General features: G+C 40.5%; 1 protein-coding gene across 4 annotated transcripts in view; it reads left to right on the plus strand.

Annotated features, from left to right (window-relative positions):
• Positions 1-19,173, plus strand: part of FSTL5 (follistatin like 5) — a 328,628-nt gene that overhangs the window by 58,103 nt on the left and 251,352 nt on the right. For all 4 annotated transcript variants that reach the window (XM_083755622.1, XM_083755624.1, XM_083755623.1 and 1 more), the window contains exon 3: positions 15,937-15,970. In XM_083755622.1, coding sequence (XP_083611748.1) covers positions 15,937-15,970 — 34 coding nt within the window. The remainder of the gene's footprint in view (positions 1-15,936; positions 15,971-19,173) is intronic.

Consider the following 19,173-nt stretch of genomic DNA (forward strand, 5'->3'; position numbering starts at 1 on the left):
CACCCTCTACAATCCACGTATCCCACTGAATATGCAAGAAAACTATGCAACACTTTCTCTAAGAAGCTGCTCAAACATCTGATCAGCGTTCTCTACTCTAAACAGAAGCTAATAAAGGAGGAACTCCTTGTATTGGACAACTCTATCAGGAACCACCAAGCTTGGCAAGAGTTCCAAAAGGAAAAACAAAACATTTACCACTCTCAACTGGAGCTACTGAAAAAACAGAAAAACAAGAAACTCTCTAACCTTTCCAACCTACAGGCTACTAATCAAAACAAGATCAACAATATTGTCAATTCCCCACCTTCTCTCTATATAGAAGGGTCTGGAAACTTCTGTTTCAGTGTATCTGAAGAAGTGTGCATGCACACGAAAGCTCATACCAAGAACTAACTTAGTTGGTCTTTAAGGTGCTACTGGAAGGAATTTTTTTTTGTCTTGGAAATAGCTAAGTGCTTTTAAATAGTTGTCAATGGTTAAAACTCTTTCCAGACAACGCATATCCAATTTCAAAGAAACCCAGGAATATGTCCCTCTTCCCCTGCTGCTTCTCATTAATTTCAGGTAGCCATCACCACTGGTTACAATTCTGGTCTCCAACCAGGAAAAGCCTTTTGGGATACAGTTCTTTGGCCAAGCTAGTTACTCTTCCCAGTTCTCACTGGACAAAGATTCAGTCCTGCCTCCCCCTGCTTCTCTTCACCTCCCGCCTGTGGTGTTGAGTGGAATGGCAAATCACATAAGGGAAATGCAGCTAGAAATGGTGGCGTTTAAATAAAACAGCATTTTAAAAAGTCTGGAAAGCTCTTGGGCCACATTGTAAGTTGCTTTTATATGTACAGTATTTATAATGCAAGCTTCTGGGCATATTATTTATTTGTTTGTTTCCATTTATAAATTGCTTCCCACAAAATATCTCAAAGTGATGTCATACTAAAAGCATCAACAATAAATACAATTTCATATGTAGAAAACAATTTCAAATACAATACAGATGCAGACTAGGTGAAAGGTATCTGAAAATGACTACTGAAAAAGGAACGTGTTCCACAGGCACCAAAACATCACTACAGATAGGGCCTCTCTGATATGTAATAGGTAGGCGTTCCAAAGCATAGGTGCCACCACATTAAAGCTCCAGTTTCTACATGGTGGGGAATGGGCCTCCTGATGAGATAATTCCTGCCAATGTTTAGTATTTTCCCTTAAAAATCTGCCTGAAAATGGGACAGATCAAACACAACACATAGGCTAATAGTAGAGAATATGTAGTAGAATAATGATGTCATTCAAATTATAGAATAAACCAATCAAAGTTCATATGTACAATATAACAGAGTGGTAGCAAGGACCGTCAAGCTGTGTGTTCTAACAGATGTCTAAGGACAGTCTCACTGTTATGTACTGAAGTTCTCACCCTGGGCCAGCAGGGGGATACTGTAAATAGTTTTCACTCAGGTCCACATATGCAAATAAGGAATTGAAAGTGACGTTCAGTGATTGGATAGTTACAGAAAGTTGTTACTGTTGCATTGTAGTGGAGCTCTATATAAGCAGGCTGGCTGAACCCTTCAGTTCTGTTCTGGCCTGTGAATAAACAAGAGCTGTTTGAAGAATTGTTGTGTCATCTGATATGTTCACCCACAACTTAACACTCACAGTAGTCTTTCAAAAGTTTCAACAGAAGACGTCTCAAAAGCCTCAAAAGGACAGTGTCTCCAGAATGATACTACTGTTTCATAATAGTCTTCATTAGCCAATATTTTTCAACAGAATATGTAAGTAAGATTCATGCTAAGGATCAGTGCTCATTAGATAGCAGCTACACTATCTAGTGAGCATGATCCTTAGCATGAATCTTACTTACATATTCTTACTAACGTGTTGTGTTTGTATTGTTGTGATTGGTTCCTATTGCAACACAGGGCTTTGTTTTTGGTTGAAAATGAGACAGGGCAGACTTAGGCATCTCTGTTCTAAGAACTGGGATGGCTCAGAATTCAGTGGTCTATCCATCCTTGGTTGCAATTAAAGAGAAAAGAGGATGGGGAGTTGGAAAGAGGAGATGAAGAGCATGAAGCTCAGTGGGAAGAGTGTGTTCCGGGGATCCTGTAGACAGGATCTATTGATGCAGACAGCAGAGGCCAGAGCCTGAGTGATACAGCCAGACCTATGAGCAGCATTGTTTGTTAGGAACAGGGGATCTGGCAGCCTGTAGTGCAGGGAGGATCAGTGTGACATAATCTCATTGTAGCCTCTGGGCAACACCAGCACAACAAATCAGACGTCATTAATACGGAGGGCTGACAAGGCAACATATTGTGTAGGGAGGCATACGAGATTAGGAAAGCATCATAGACTGAAGGGAAGGTATTTATTTATTAAACAAAGCTGTTTACATCTTAAGCACTTCTTTTTGGATTCAAACTCTCACCTCAAAACACGCAATTAGACTGCACATGCCACAGCAGTGAATCACTTCCCATGGCTTATGTAGAAAATGAGAACTTGTGATTCATTACAAGGTCAGAAACTCCTTCCTCTATTTAGCTAAGCCATTCAAAAGAGGGAGCTAGTTAAATGTGCAACAAATCCGCTTACGAAACTGCTCTAGGTAAAGGACTTGTTGAGGTCATACTGTTAACCAAATTAGTTTCTTTACCTCTGTACTAAACCAGAGAGAATCTTGTGATAATGAAATCAATGCAGAAATGCCAAATAATATTTGTAAGTTTGAGTAAGTATAGTCTCATGGTGAAACTATATCAGAATTTCAGCATGTTTGTGTGTGGCTAGTGTAGCATCATGACATTGTTTGCTGCTGCAGATGTCAATAGTATTCTCAGATATTTTAAATAAAGTAATATGTTCCATTACTATGGAAGTTAAATATTTGCATTAAGCATAATAAATACAGTGGACATGGATAATTACAGAAAGTTGTTACTGTTGCATTGTAGTGGAGCTCTATATAAGCAGGCTGGCTGAACCCTTCAGTTCTGTTCTGTTTTGGCCTGTGAATAAACAAGAGCTGTTTGAAGAATCGGACCCTGGGACCAGGATAGGTTTCTAGAGCCCCCGTTTTGGAGTGGGCTGAATGTAATCCCAAGCTTTCTGCTCCCTCCTCCAGTCCTGGGGAACTGATATACAATATCAATACTGCACATAGTTAAAAATGGTAACATCAATTGTATTGCTTGCTCCTGGTCATTGTGTGAATTCAATTTTTTTTAGCTGTCTGTTGGGGGTTCAGCAGAGGGAGCTTTGCCTTAAACCTTGAGATGGGCTTCATTAATATAAATATAAATATAACAGTAACGAAGCCTTTCAATAATTCTTCTATCCTGTTGAGGTACCTGGTCCACTCTACAGAGGAGTGTGTGCAGGAATCAGAATGAGGAATGTGCTTGTCATCGGGTGGAACAACTTCTTAGAATTTAAAAGACAGGATAAAAATAGAAGATGCTGGCAGCTGCTTTTAACCATGGTGCTAATCAGAGCAAATGAGTCTAACTGCAGCTGGAATATGTAATTCCTGCAGGAGCTACTTGCAACCTGCTGCTCATTCGGTCTCTTCACCTTAGGCAGCAATTTCAGGGAAAATGCTTTTTCAAGTATCATCAACTGGGTGTGTGTATGCATGCATACATTGCATGCATGTGTAAGCTTAGTGACAGTAAATTGGTTGCTTTTAAAGCAGATTTGCCTTCCTTATTACTGTCTCTCAAATTGCTCCTGTTGTTGTGCTGCTATCCGTGGAGTTTGAATTTTGAAAGAAAAAGCAGGGCTGCTTTTACCTGGCTGCAGAACCTCTGTCTAAAATGAAATGGGAAAGGACAGTGTCCAGTAAATGCAGTGGTGTTCCTCCCTAAGTAAAGGGGAATTGCATCCTCCTAACAACCTGCCTCTTATCAGGAGGAAAGCAGAGTATGTTCAATTTCTCATTCTCACTAGCCGGCTTATTCTGTTATAATACCATTCCAGACCAAGTCTCATTTTAGATGGATATCTGTAACTCTCTTCTGCTATGTGCTTCCTGGCTGTCTTTACATATGACAGGTATGCTTAGCTTAAATTGCTGGGAGAGCTAACAATGATGTTTGATTAATCACTTTAGTCTCATGGAAATCTGTCCTCTCACATTATGCTCTCACTTTCTCCAGATCTGGAGGCTTAATGACATTTCCACACCTGAGTCTTTGCCTTACATCAGTCTATAGCACAAATGTAAAACCCCACATTGACTGTAGTGTGCATCTGAAGTCTCTTCTCTAGTCTGTCTGACATTACCAGTATTAAAGCCAAGGGTGGTTGGGTCCCCTTTTGGGGTGCACCTCCCAAAATATGGGCCCCCTTCCCCAAAAGGAACACATGAAATAAGGTGCCTTTTGTGGAATCCTAAAGACTAACATGACTACATTGAGAAACATGTTTGAGGACTACAAAAAACAAACAAAACCTCAGCATTGCGTGTGTAGGTCCCCAGGCCACCCCTCAAATAACTTCACACATAACACGTAATTTTAGTTTTGGTTTTTGGGCACTATTTTGGCCACAACTTTATTAAAATACAAAATCAGTGAGTGGTTGTTTAGACATTGGTTATGACTATCTGTCCCCCCGCCTGGGACAGAACTGACATCCCGAGGTCCAATCGGTAGCCAGTAGAAGAGAAAGTCAAACTGGGGGGTCATTTGAGCTAAGCGTCGGACCCACGCCACTCACCCCAGCAGCTCCCCGAAAGCTTGCCTGCCCGGTCCTATAACAAGGATTCCCATAACAGGGATTGGGCGGCCCTGGTCCCATAACAGGGATTGGATGAAATCGTGGCAAGCCCCAGTATTCCTTTAATGGAATTCCCTTCAGCGCAATAGGAGGGGCAGGCCCAGCCTGACCCCTCCACCACAGCATATTATAACCAATGCCTAACCGCAACCTTACAAGTTGTGACGAATTGCTGAGTAGTAGGCAAAACCAAATGGCACAGCCAATCACCAAATGGCAAATTCCTACTAGGCCCCTGCTCCAAAGCAGACGACCCCATGACAGGCAAAGCAAGGTCAACCGGAAAGAGGGCGGGCGGGCGGGTGATCCGATGCACTCTGCAAAGAGAAAGAGAAACCAGAGTGCACCAATATTTAAAGACTATGGTCCCACCCACCCAATTTGCAACATACAATTTGCCCCAGCAACCCGGTTACCCAATCATGATGCCAGGCAACAACTATTAACCTGCCTGGCAACAAGAGGCCTGGCCTGGTGGCCCACACTGCAACACGTGCTCTCATTTATTGGAGAACACGCTTTATCAGCAAACTTAAAAGCTTTTTTTAAAAAATACTGATTTTTTTAAAAAATACTCTGAGCATGTGGGCTTAACTCACCATTAACTCCTCAAGGCTCACTTCTTGCCCTGGACAAGTCACCATCTCTTAGCTCTATTGTGAAGATATGGAATATGGTTTAAAATGACTACAAACTTGTGGTTCCTTTAGGTAGGATGGAACAAGAAGGTGAGGGGGGACAGAAACTCCCTATATCACAGCTTCTTTTTCCATTCCTTCAAAATCTCTGCTGTCCACAGCAAATATATAAACCAACAACAACATGGGTGAGTGGATGAGGAGAAGTCTGGGAGGAAGCTATCTATATCATTGTTTATCTTCCCCCCATTCTGTTCAAAAGTCCTTCTGGGCAATAAAATATGTGCCTTGTCAACATTCCACTGCCATATTTTGCCCTCACACAACCTTCCTCCAAACCCCACAAATAGCAGATAGACCTGCCTTTAATTGCTACAACCACCTTCCCTCCAAAAAGCAGAGGAGGGGCTTATTTCACAGCCAGAGTGGAAGTGCAGTGGCCCTTCAGACTTCTGGAACTGCTCTATATGAAACCTGTCTGGAAAGTGTCGTCCTCCCCCCCCCCCCGGTCATTACCTGCCTTCTGTAAGGGCTAGATACTTACTTTTTTAAAAGGAAAGCTCAGACTCTAGGGCATCCTTGCATGCACGGGAGCAAATGCATACACAATTGCATAGCAGTATGATATATGGTTTATTTACACATATATACAACCTGACCAAGATGGTGAGAGCACAGTGTTTACATTCTAAGAGGGTGCTGTTCCTCCTATTGCTGCAGCCTTAGATACCAAGAGACCCCAACCACATTTGATGCTGTCTGCAGCATAACACAGACTACCCACCTCGTGGTCTACCCTCCCTCCAGCTTGCAGAATTGACATTTTTCTCCCATTCGCTTACTTCAGCTGCCCACTGAAATTCTGGAAACTTCCCCGTTCCAACTCTGGGGTTGTCTTTTGCTAATTACCCAGAGCTCAGGGCAGGGTCTCCCCCCTCTGTGTCTGGCAGAGAGTCTTCTGTTAATTGCCTTCTTAATGGGTTAATGGCCTTTGTTCGGCCAATGGCCTCCATCTGCTGAGCTGGTCTGGCTCATTAGCAGAAACTAAATCCAGGGGTTTCAAACCTTGATTAATTCTAACTTTTACTGAATCCAAGAATTATGGGTGACTTACACCCACAAACTCAGGCACCCAGAACCTATAACAAGAGCATACAGTAAAGCTGATGACTAGCTTTCATTATCAAAAGTATGTTAAAACAAATGGGTTTGTACACCCTCTTCCACCCAACTTCCTTTTAATTAGTGATTTATGTTTGCAGCATTCTAATAATTCATCTGCATGTCAAATAACAGATGACGTTGTGTGCTAGACTAATGAATGCTGTGCCTGTTGGAAGGTGTTTAGATCCCACTATTTTATTTTAGTAGAAAAGATATAGCTAAGGTTAGATGTTGTGGGAGGATATGGAAGCACAATTTGTTCTTTTTAACTTCAGTTTAAAAAGTTAAAATGTTTTCTACTACAACTGAAGAAACTGATGAGTTTATTCTCTCTCTGTGTGTGGTTCTTATTTCCATGGTCTTTGTTAAAATATTATAGCTGTATATTACAATCATTATTCCAGTGGATATTTTCCATTGCATCAGCCACCCCTCCTCCTTTCATGTACTCTTGGCATATCAATCCTGGTCTGTACTAGATCCTGGTTTATACCAGTGTTCTCTGTTTTGTCCCAGATAGAAGTGCTGTGGTTTCATGTTGGCTCATATAAAAACCGAAATTTTGTTCCTGGTTTAAGATCTTGGTAAATAAACTCAAATTCTGGACAGCACTGAATAAAAGGTGAGCCCACTCAGGTACCTTCTGAGGTCATCTTGCCCAACAGCACCCTAAAACCTGGAGCCAGCACTATGTAATCTCCTTACAATCCTGTTTCCCCAGCATATATACCTATGGATACTATGCTAATGGTTCCATCTTATATGGAGACACTGTTGGAAGCCAAGGTTTTGTTTTTTGTTTTTTTATAAGATATTTATTAAAGATTTTCTTAATACAATAGAGAGAAAAAACAAACAAAATAACATATAACTTTACAATAGCCATATTTTCTTCGCTTCTTTGGACTTCCTCGCATCTCTTGTTCCTGCGTTCCAAGTTTATCAAACTTTACCCAGCAATTTATCACCTTGTTTCAATTCTTATTTTATAATTATCCAATATTGTGTCCCTAATTTTAGATATTTTTACCCAAACCTTAAAAGCTTAATTTTGACATAATATTTATCCAAAATTTATCTTTTCTTATATTTTCACTTATCTTCATATTCCTTTCAACTAACTTAATGGTGCCATATTGTTTATAATCTTACATCTTTCTTAACACTCATACACTTTACAATATTTTTGTAAATAGTCCTTAAATTTCTTCCAGTCCTCCTCCACAGCCTCTTCTCCCAGGTCTCGGATTCTGCCAGTCATTTCTGCTAGTTCCATATAGTCTATCAGTTGCATCTGCCATTCTTCCAGTGTGGGCAAATCTTGGGTTTTCCAGTGCTTGGAAGCCAAGGTTTTGATGGGGATTGGTAAAAGGATATATTAAAAATATTTAATCCTCTAGAGACCCGTGGGGGGGGGTTAACACAGAAGCACACGAATACCATTTGTGTTCTAGGAGACCAGGGGGGAAGAGTGATGGTCACAGCAGGAGGGGGGGACTCCCTGGATTCTTCAGCAGCCTGCCTGATCTCTGTCTCCTAGCCCCTGTCCTTCTCTGCCTCTAAGTCTGGACTGATCTCTGCCACATCCTCTTCCTGCTCACCAAACCCTGTTGCCTCTTTAGTTTCCAACACCTCCTTCTCCTAGTCCACTCACCATCGTCCCACCACCAATTCCCTGGCTCTGAGCCTTCTTTCCCTGGGGGTTCTCCAGCTGGTGCCTCCGACCACTCTTCTGCCTCCACCCAGTCCATGGCAGGACATAGGAAGTTGAATTATACTGAGTGAGACCATTGGTCCATCTAGTGCAGTACTGCCTACACAATCCTTCCTGAATCTGGTGCCCTTCAGATGTTGTTGGACTCCCAACTCCAATCAGTCCCAGTCAGCATGGTCAATGGTCAAGAAGATGAGAGCTGTGTAAAATAATCCTGAGGGCAAAAGACTGGAGAAGCTTGGTTTAAGCTGACTGGTAGTGGCTCTCCAGAGTTTCAGCTTTCCAAGCCTTAGCTGAAGTTGCCAGGCACTGAATCTGGGACCTCTTACATGTAAAGCATGTGTTACAGCCCTTCCTGTTGAAAAAGCAGTAATTGAGCTAGCAACTGCAGTATTCAGTTTGTTCAAAATTATTGTTCAGCGTATGACCATGTTGTTACAGCATGCCATAGAAATTGGCATACTTCAACCTAACCACCCCATGGGCTCCATGGGCTCAAGGTTGTCAACATTTAGAAATTTAGCAAGTGAGTCCAAAGGAAATAGTTCTTCCACCTTTAACATACTCCAGAGGCTTACAAAGTGGTAAGGGCTGCATTTCGAATCAGACACTCCATGTAGATTCAATATGGGAGCATGTCTTCTAACATTTGCCACTCTCTTGGTGATTTTCTTTGCTAGGCAAGATGTTATAACAGGCAGGCATCCCTTACCCCATAGTAATTTCAAGCCTGTGGTGTTCACTCAGCAGAGCCCTGCACGATGATAATGTCAGGATATCTAATACATTGTAAAAAGAATTGAGCTGATCTTTATATGGAGACTGTCACCCTGACCCTAATCCTTGGAAGTGAATACCCTTGATTTTTATGTAACTCATTTCCAAGTAAGTGTGCTCTGGATTGCAGTTTATAGCAGCTGGAATAAGGAAAGATTATATTTTTACTCTTGCTAAAGCATTTCAATGCACTTAAATCAGGGTTTTTTTTAACAATGCCAGGTTAGATATATTGCAAGTAGCTTGAAGCTCGTAATATGCCAGAATAGCAATTTGTGTGGTCAGCCATCCAGAATCTCTTCTCGTCACAAACCCAGTGGAAATTTCTTCTCCCCTTTTCATCCGCTGTGCATTGAAAAGACTGGATTGAATGCAGCCTGCCTGACACAAAGGAGAGAATTCTTTTCAGCAGTGGTGTGCTGTGCATTGATACACCTCACTGGTTTGGGCTGACATAAGATGATGAAACATAACATGATGCAACATGGTGCAAATTCTCTGGTATTAGCTTGGCTATTTCACTCTGGGTTCCAATCTAATTCATACAGTTAAGCAAGCTGGGGATTCTGGATAGTAAAATCACTTCTTCTGTTGGTAAAGGACCAATATTAATTAATAACAGTGTGTTGCTTATGTTGCACCACCTCCATATAGTTTAATAATAGGTAATATGACTGTTGCTGTTCTGTGTGCTGCTCAGAGAGCATATGGGCAGCCAGATAAATTCTATAGTCATTATAATATTTTCACCCTTTAACAGTGGCAATGTGCTAGGTATTGTGGAATGGGATGAAAGCTGCAGTTCTGAGAATTCCAATGGCAATTCTTATATTTCTATGCTTTCGACAAATCTATTTATAAGACACACTTTAGCTAGGCATTGTTTCGGAAACATCCATTGTCCAAGGGGTCTTTTACCATAAAGATACAATTGTGCAAATTTACTTTTGTGTAAGTTTCTGTTGACATCAGTGAATATTCTCTCCCCCATTTGGTCTGTATGAGAGAGCATCTCTTGCATGGCTTTGTAAACTTCCCTATGCATACAACTTTCATCTAAAATATGCAGCTGGTATCTGTAGATGCACTAAGCTCATGCATGACCTGCATATTTATTTATATTTAAGCTAGCTGATAGATTCTTCTAAATAGTGAAAGGATCCCTAAGTGGTATATATACATAAAAAATAATTTTCAATATATAAAATCAGCAAAATTTAAAATCAAGTATACATAATCCTTGTAGGCTTGTGCAAACCAAAGTTTTAAGCAGGTTTCTGAGATGGCACAGCCGCACAAATAGTTTGCAGTTATGCCTGTGCATGCATTCACTGTATTCATAATAACTTGCCCCAGCTGGTTATGGTCCAGCATCAGAGAACTTTAAAACACACAACTTTGGTACAACAATATGTTCCCCTTCAGGTTGGAGATATGGGACAACATTTCTGAATGTTCTCCCATGGGAAATACTCCTTGTAAAGAGAAAACCAGAGCACTAGTGAGAATGTAGTAGCCTAGCCCTCTACCTGTTGTACTAGCTTTCTACATGCAGTAAGGTGTTGGTGTTGCTGTTATTGTTGTTGCTGCTGCTGCATAAGCAAACATTCAGAAATGCAATTCCCCCACCTATAGTCAGACATACCTCCTCAGGGAACTGCTACCAACAACAACAACAACAACAACAATTTATTTATACCCTACCCATCTGGCTGGGTTTCCCCAGTCACTTTGGGCAGCTTCCAGCAAAATATTAAAATACAATAATTCATCAAATATTAAACAAGACTGCCTTCAGATGTATTTTAAAAGTCAGAGAGTTGTTTATTTATTTGACATCTGATGGGATGTTTTGTGTCTAGTATGTTCAAAGATCTTGTGTCCATTTCAAATATGGAATGGTTGGGTACTTCATTACTATCTTGCTTCTAGTTTTTGTTAATGGAGCCAATTTGGCATTGCAATGATAAGCAGAACTTTATTTTGTAGAATATTCCTTTGGATTTCTGGGTAAGGTCTAGTGACTTTTGTTAGGAAGGCAGAGAGAACTCGATTGAATGTCTCTTGTTAGTTCACTTTGGTGCTCTTATATTTTGTAATTTCCTTTTTTTAGGCAGACCTTGATTGGCAGTGGATTGTAATTTGTTCTCATTCTTCCATTGATTTAAATCCTGAGCAGGATTTAACTAAAGTGACTCTGATATGCAACAGAACAGAGCAATGTGTATTCAAGCCTAGGAAGGAATGTGGAAAGCAGCAATATCAAGTGAATCTGAAGCTTTGATGGGCCATTTCTGATTTCATTAACACTGGGCTGAACTTTCAATTAACTCTGATGATGCAAGACGACCTGCACCTTTATTCCTGACAGAGGCGCAGCATCTAATAACTGCACAACAGGCAGGGGAAAAAATTACCTTCCATGCAGCTCTTAAAAGTAATGAGCCTTTGAGTGAGAAAATGACAAGCTGGTCCCACTCCAAAATTCCTGAAAAACGCTTTCAGGCCTCTCTCATTTCTTGTGAATTTTAATACTTATTTGCAGAAATGCCTCAGAGCACATTAGCTTGGGGATTCGGAAAATCAGCAGAGTTATTTGATAATAACTAAAACACAGAAAGTTGCCAGGAAAACTTGAAAATATACACAAGGGGTAGTCTGAAAATCTTGGTACAGGGGAATTGAAACAGGTATTTTTTGCATGTAAATCAGGTGGCTCTTCCCTCTAAATACAAACCCCACAGTAACATGAAAACATATAGCACACTGTCTTTGGGAGTAACTGTGTGGCTGGGGCAACCCTGATTTCCCAGTGCTGGTAATATTGTTTGTTTTACTTCCAAATTTGTTCTGAGTAGAGGCATTTCCAGGGAAGGGTTCCTTTATGCCCCACTACCAAAGCCAGGAGACAGATTTCCCCATCCTTCATACTCCTCTCCCATCAAGCAAATGAATGAGCAGGTGCAGCCCTGCTCCTGCTGGCACAGTTGGAACCTTCCGGCAGTGGCCAAATATGGTCTTCTCAGGAGCTGTTTTCTGGTTAGTGCTTGTTGGTGGAATCTGGGCCTCCTTTCCGGGTAAGGTGCTGGCAAAGGTCTGGCAATTCCCTATGACCCATCACCCAAGTCATTTTGATGGGATGACCAAGGCGAAGGAAGGAGAAGTGACTCTCTCTTTTCCTTTCTTCTGTCACCAGCACTTTTCCTGCCAGGGAAGTCCCAAGTTTCCCCTGGTTTTCTTGGGTGAAATTCTGGAAATTCGCAACCCAGTTTGAGGAGACCCCCAGAGAATTAGTTCATCCTCAATTAGAAACAGCAGACCAGAGAACTACCCTCTATTGGTAGAAGTGTGGGCCTTGAGAATCTCATTTAGTTATATAAGTAATCGACAAATATGGCTTTGGATGGGTAAGAAGCCTGAATGAGCTTGGAGAACGTGCTTTTGTTATAATAGCATTTCCTACTGTTTTGATACACTCATGTTAGTATGTAAAAGCACAGAAATGGCCTTTTGTAGTGGTGTTATGCTCAACGGGAAGAAGCTGGTTAGCAAATGCCAAAATAAAATAGAATTATTGTTAACTTTGGATAAGCTGAGTGGGGGAAGGTTAGTTTAGAGCTGAAATTCAGGTAGATGCCAGCAGGATAATCTGCTTCTAATTTATTTTCTCCTCTTCCCTGCTGTTGCAACTGCAGTGACTATAATCAGTGCAACTACAAATGGCTAACGTACTTTTCATATGAATATTACAATGTGCTCAACTTGTTTACAAACTCACTTAGAAAGCAATCCTCCCTTTATATGCAGTTACCTGAGAGTAAGAGTCTTTGAACTGCATGGATTTACTTTTGAGTAATCATACATAAGTTTGCAGATTAGTGGCTTCTGAATAAAGGATGTTGATTTCCCCCAATCATTAGGGAGATATTTAGCAAGAGAACTCTTTCCCAGCATTGAGTTGAAATTTGCAAGACACATCACCTGCTTAAATTCTGCCAGCAAAGTGGCTGTTAAAAGTCTCAAGTCACCTTCCAGAAAGAAAGATGGTCACCCTATCCTGAACATATTTGAATCACAAGTTGTTCAAAGAAAGAAGTTGAAACTTGAATTAAAAAATTAGATGCAATATTCAGAATTTTCAGGTGTATTTTGGTGAGTATTGTAATCCAGGCTTTCACAAACCAAGCCAAAGTCATGTAAGGAAAACTTTCTATTTTTGATGCTTTCTTGGAACTACAAAAATATATGGGGTTGTCAAGAACCTGACAGGCCAAAATCCATTGCTGCATTTTGCCTGGTGTATCACAAGCTGTGCAGTCTGTCTTAACCTGTGCCAAGACTTGTAAACAACGAACATCATTGTTTGTTCAGAAAGAAGAAAGCTGTGATGTTTGCAAATTGCTTTAAAGAATTAAGCTTCAAAATCTTGTTACAGAAAATCACATTCTCTTGTGATAATAGGATAATAGCTCTGGTTTATTTTTGCAAGTAAATATATGTTTCAATAATATTTTTTAAACAATACTAATTTGAGGCATTGAGTGTCATTTCATTTGTTGCCATTGCACTCCTGTGGCACAACAACAGGTGATAAAGAATGAATAATTTCAAAGTAGCTTCGCCGAAATTAAAAAACCTGTTACAATAGGTGCTGAATCAAATTAGAAGCTTGGAAAGACGGAGCCCTGTTTGCCAAGTCTCAGTTCAACTTTGCAAGTAATCTTGATTTTTGTGAAGCATTTAGATTCTGATTTTCCAATAAGTTCAAAAGAAAATGGTGTTAAAAGGATAAATTATTGTTTGATTTATAACCAATAAATTGCTTATCATGCATCATTTTATGTGGGTTTAAGCCAATTGACCTCAGTATGCCTATTGGAATATAGAGTTATTATGCCACCCTCCATGTGTCTCCTCCAGTGGCATAGCGTGGGGGGTGCAGGGGGGGCCAGCCACACTGGGCGCAACATCTGGGGGTTAGGGTTAGGGGGCGCAAATCCACGGGTTAGGGGGCGCAAATCCACGGGTTAGGGGGTGCAAATTACTTGCCTTGCCCCGGGTGCTGACAACCCACGCTATGCCACTAGTCTCCTCAGAAGTAAACCCCACTTTCAGTGTCTTGTAAGTGTGTTTAGGATTGCAGCTATAGTTTTTGACAGGGAGTAGGAAATATAATATGTAGTGGGGAGCTCGTGCAGTTGTTCAGAACTTTGTATGAATTGTACATGCACTGTACTTCCAAACTCTTACGTTATAACAACATCACTATTTTTTATACAATTGACTTGTCAGTCAAAATGAAATATGCATAGAAATTAAGCTGGAAGAATGCAATATGATGTCAGTTAATGCTTGAATGAGAAATAATGCTCTCGTGGTTGCCTGGATACAAATAAGATGTGTGTCATAGAGGAAGGCAAATGTAAATGAATGAACAAATGAGTTGTCAACTTTAGCTTTGGAGTCTGATAAGGGCAAGGGAACTTCTTGTAAGATGGATGACTTGCAAGATTCATCAGTGTACTTTGTATGTCTTTGGACAGTTACTCAGCTTTTCTATTTGATTTTGAATAACTTAGGTGGAGTTTTTTGTTTTTTAAACTGAGTTATTAAGGCTCAGGGTGGTTTACAATATAAACTTTAACAACAAAATTCCAAGCTAAATAAAACCTAGTGAACACTTGTTTCTATTTAAGAAGCCAGTGCAAATTGAAAGGGGTTTTATTGTTGTTGTTGCTTCTACAGGGGATCAGAGTTTAGCCTTTTGGCAAGTCTAGTTAAAAGGAGCTCCCTGGGGCAATCACTGGCAACATTTTGAAGTCCTTTTACCTTTCAGACAATGACCAATCAATAAAAACTGAATATTTTTTAAGGAAACTAGGTAGCAGGAAAGCCCAGAGATAAAATAGCCTCAAACCCTATAGCATATCAGACAATCCATACCATAGGCCAAATTTGGGCTGCTTGCCTGCAGATCTCTTTAGGGAGGAAATAGCTTGGTGTTGTAATTGAGCTGTGGCTGTCTCACAATCTCACCTGCTGTAATTCAGAGGGCATGGGACTAATCAAAAGATGATGAGTGATGTCCCACAGCAGGCTCTTATGGAAAAAGGCTGGCCTTGAGATATCATGGTCCCAGAAAATTGTAACGTGATGATCTTCTTCCTGGAAGACACTGTGATGCTCTAGAGCACTGGGGATAATGGTGCTCAAAAATTTACCATTCCATGAGATGGACTGCAGCTCTCTGCAAAAGCTGAAAGAAGCCAGAGGCATCAGTCAAGCTGCAACTATAGTTAGCAGTCTTTTCATTTAGCACAGAACATACCACGGAACAATTCAGGCCCTAACTGCCCTTGTGTGTGAAAGATTTGCACCAGTTCCTTTCCTTTAAGGCCAAGATCACTTCAGCAAATGCATGACCCCAACTTTACATCTGAGATGATGGGGAATAGGGGGCGATTCCTGTACCTGGCAATTTTCTTCTGCAAATGAACGCTGAAGTCGGTTATGTTCAGAGCTGTGGGGGGAAGGGAAGAACTTAAACAAATGTTACAGAACAATCCTGTGCATGATTACTCAGAAGGCCCATTGTCTTCATCAGGGCTTACTCACAAGTATTTGTGCTTAGAATTTCAGCTTAAGAAGGTGATTTTGATATGCATTACTGCTTGACTGAATTAATCTTGGTGAATTCTGTGGAACTTTCCCTACGGTAAAGGATCAATTGTTCTGCATATACTTATCAACTCTATATGAAAAGGTTTCTTGTCATTGATCTGTGCGTAATAAAGTTATTCTTAGCCTTTAGGCAGTATAGATGGAGTAACTGTTGCTTTTTCTTTTCAATTACAGCAGGAAAAGAGTCCAGAGAATTCAAGAAATAAAGGTATGTTGCTATGGTAGTAGTTTTTATTTAATTGCTTATTTATGTTTAAATCTTTATAAGCCATATTTTCTGGCTTATAAAGTCTACCCAAGTTGATGAACAAAGTATAGAATGTTTTTTAAAAATAATTACCAACTTTATTTTTATCACTAATAGGAGGCTAATATACTAGCACTGCATTTTTACTCACAGTGCAGAGATAATGCTACTTTTACATCTGAATATATGAAGACCTGAACAGAATCGGCTATAGAAAATAAGGATACGTTGAATTTCTGTATTTCAGAAATCCCTACACATCTTGTTCTTTGAGCATGTTTTGGTTGGCTTTTGTTGTATGAGGAAAATAATAAACTGTACAGCAGCATATTTATGGAAACTTATTAGTCTTAGTAGCAGCAAAAGATAAACTGCTAGTATGTGTCATGGCAGAATGTATAAATTGAGGCGTAGTTGGTCCTGACTCTGTTTCCTAAACTTACACCAAGTAGAAACTGTTGTATGGGGTTAAATCTGTACCTATGGCGAGACAAGGAATATTGCCAATGCAAATGAGCTTTGTCCAGAAGTATCTGTAATACAAATAAGTAAGAGGAAGCATTTCTTGGTGTAATTAGTGCAAAATATTTGAGTTTCACAGATCTGATCACACTAATTGAAGACCTCTTCATTTGAATTGATACAGAATGCTGTAATATTTGCTAGCAGTAGTAGTAGGATATGTAACAAAGTTAGGTAAAAGTTTCCTTGTCCAGAACAACAGATGTGTGTAAGCCTTGTATAGAAGAAACAAATCGAGAAATGTCGTGTTTGCATCTTGCACATGCTAAAATTGGGTTGAAAAATATTTTATTTTTAGGATTTCAGAGAAAACTATATATGAGACATGGTAATGCCTGTGTTTTGTTGCTGTGGTGAGAGTTCTCAAACACGCTTAGCATAACAAGTATCTTTAAAATGAAGCTTTTATTAGTCACCTTCAGGCATTCAGTATGAAGTTAAACAGTAATGGAATATGTGTTCAGGTGGCAGCACTCGCCTGACCTCTGGTCAGCCATATTAGCACTACTTACTAGGAGAGATGAGGCAGCAGTGAGGTTGGTGCAGAGCAAACACACCAACAGAGCTACTCTGGCACTTCTGCCAGTGCATTTGCACCAGGCCAGCCTTGATGCTCCCTCTCTGCCTCTCAGTATGCAGCAGCAATGTGGGCAACCAGAGATCTGGTGAGCATTGCCACTCTACTATGCCATCTGCTAGTGAGATTATATAAACACTCAAAGTGGGACCATGGAAATGAGCACACTAGTTCTGCCCTTCCCATCACCATTCTCCTTCTCCTCCATGAGAAAGTGGGGAGTCTACTACATTTAGAAAGTATTGAGAAAATGTCAACCCCTGATGCTGAAATATATGTAATGTTTTACATATGTCATAACACACAGCAGACATGCATATCTCAGCCAACAACAGATATTTACAAATTGGCTACCTTGCTGGGGCATTCCCTTTCAAAGTTAATGAATTTCCATAGGGGAAATTAGACTGGATTTTACTTTATTGGGCTCCATGATCACTGCAGATGGTGACAGAAGTCACAAAATTAAAAGATGCATGCTTCTTGGGTGAAAAGTGATGACAAACCTAGACAGCATCACCTTGCCAACAAAGGTCCATATAGTTAAAGCTATGGTTTTCCCAGTAGTGATATATGGAAGTGAGAGCTGGAGCATAAAGAAGGCTGATTGCCAAAGAATTGATGCTTTTGAATTATGGTGCTGGAGGAGACTCTTGAGAGTCCCATGGACTACAAGAAGATCAAGCCTATCCATTCTTAAGAAATCAGCCCTGACTGCTCACTGGAAGGACAGATCCTGAAGCTGAGCCTCCAAAACTTTAGCCACCTCATGATAAGAGAAGACTCCCTGGAAAAGACCCTGATGTTGGTAAAGATTGGGAGCAGAAGGAGAAGGGGACGACAGAGGACGAGATGGTTGGACAGTGTTCTCAAAGCTACTAACATGAGTTTGACCAAAATGCGGGAAGCAGTGGAAGACAGGAATGCCTGGCGTGCTCTGGTCCATGGGATTGCGAAGAGTTGGACACGACTAAACAACAACGAAAAGCAAAACCAATAAAGAATCCTGCTTCTGAGTACACGTGGTTAGGCATGGTTAGCCTTATTACATATAGGCTGCCTCCAGCAACAAGCAACTTACACAAAATCAGCAAACCCCATTACAAAAAAAAAAAAAAAAAAAAGCAGCAAGGCACCTGCCAGGATGGTGGCAATTATACATCAGTGAATATGCCAATAATATACATTGTAGAGCAATATATGTATCTATTACATAAAAAGTTTTTAAAAGCTCAAACTAAGGCAGAAGGCATGTTACAAGGGTTGCTGCTATGATGGCGGTTGAATGGGCAGATGGATGGAAATCTGCTTGGTAGTCCATTTTCAATGGGTTCTTCTGACATTCTTAATTGACATATAAACACATGGGATACATACACATATATTCTTCATGTCTCCTATTCTAGAGTTCCCATCTACAGCTGTGGGGGCGCAGATATATCCACCATGTGGAAGCAAGGGCTTCCCCATTAATTTCAATACAGGGCAGCTCAATCTATTCATCTCTTTGTACATCCAAAGCTGTTCCCTGCATTGAAGTTAATGGAAGCTCTTGCCAGCACATATGCTCACCAGAGCACTGACGCCTACAAGGAATTAATGGATTAGGGTTAAAAAGAAAATTGAGAATTGGTGTGTGTCAGCTTTTCCCCTCTCCTTCCTCAATTAAATCCTGTCCTTCAGAATTCATCATGGAGCTTGCTCAAAAAAAAAAAAAAAAAGATGGTCACTTGCTTTGTAGATTTAAGGAGGTGTTAGTAGTACAAGTTCGTAGATTTGTGAATGCTTAAGTTCATGCCTATTGTATCTCCCTCTGAGATACCTCATACATGTTGTCTTCCACTTTCACAGCATCAAATTATCTAGAAAGCATTTCCCCCCTGCACAGCGGCTGATAGTAAGCAGGCTCTTAAGAATGATTTCTGAGCTTGCTGCTTCCATGCAGTGCTGTATATGTTAAAGGAGGTCACCAGCACTCTGCAAGTTGGCAGGACCCAGCATGCTCAGAGGTTCATTAGGTCTTCAATTTAAGAGACTAACCAAGTATACAGTTGTCAAAGACCTG

The sequence above is a fragment of the Podarcis gaigeae genome (genome assembly GCF_964106915.1).
Source record: "Podarcis gaigeae genome assembly, chromosome: 9".
NCBI classification, from domain to species: Eukaryota; Metazoa; Chordata; class Lepidosauria; order Squamata; family Lacertidae; genus Podarcis; species Podarcis gaigeae.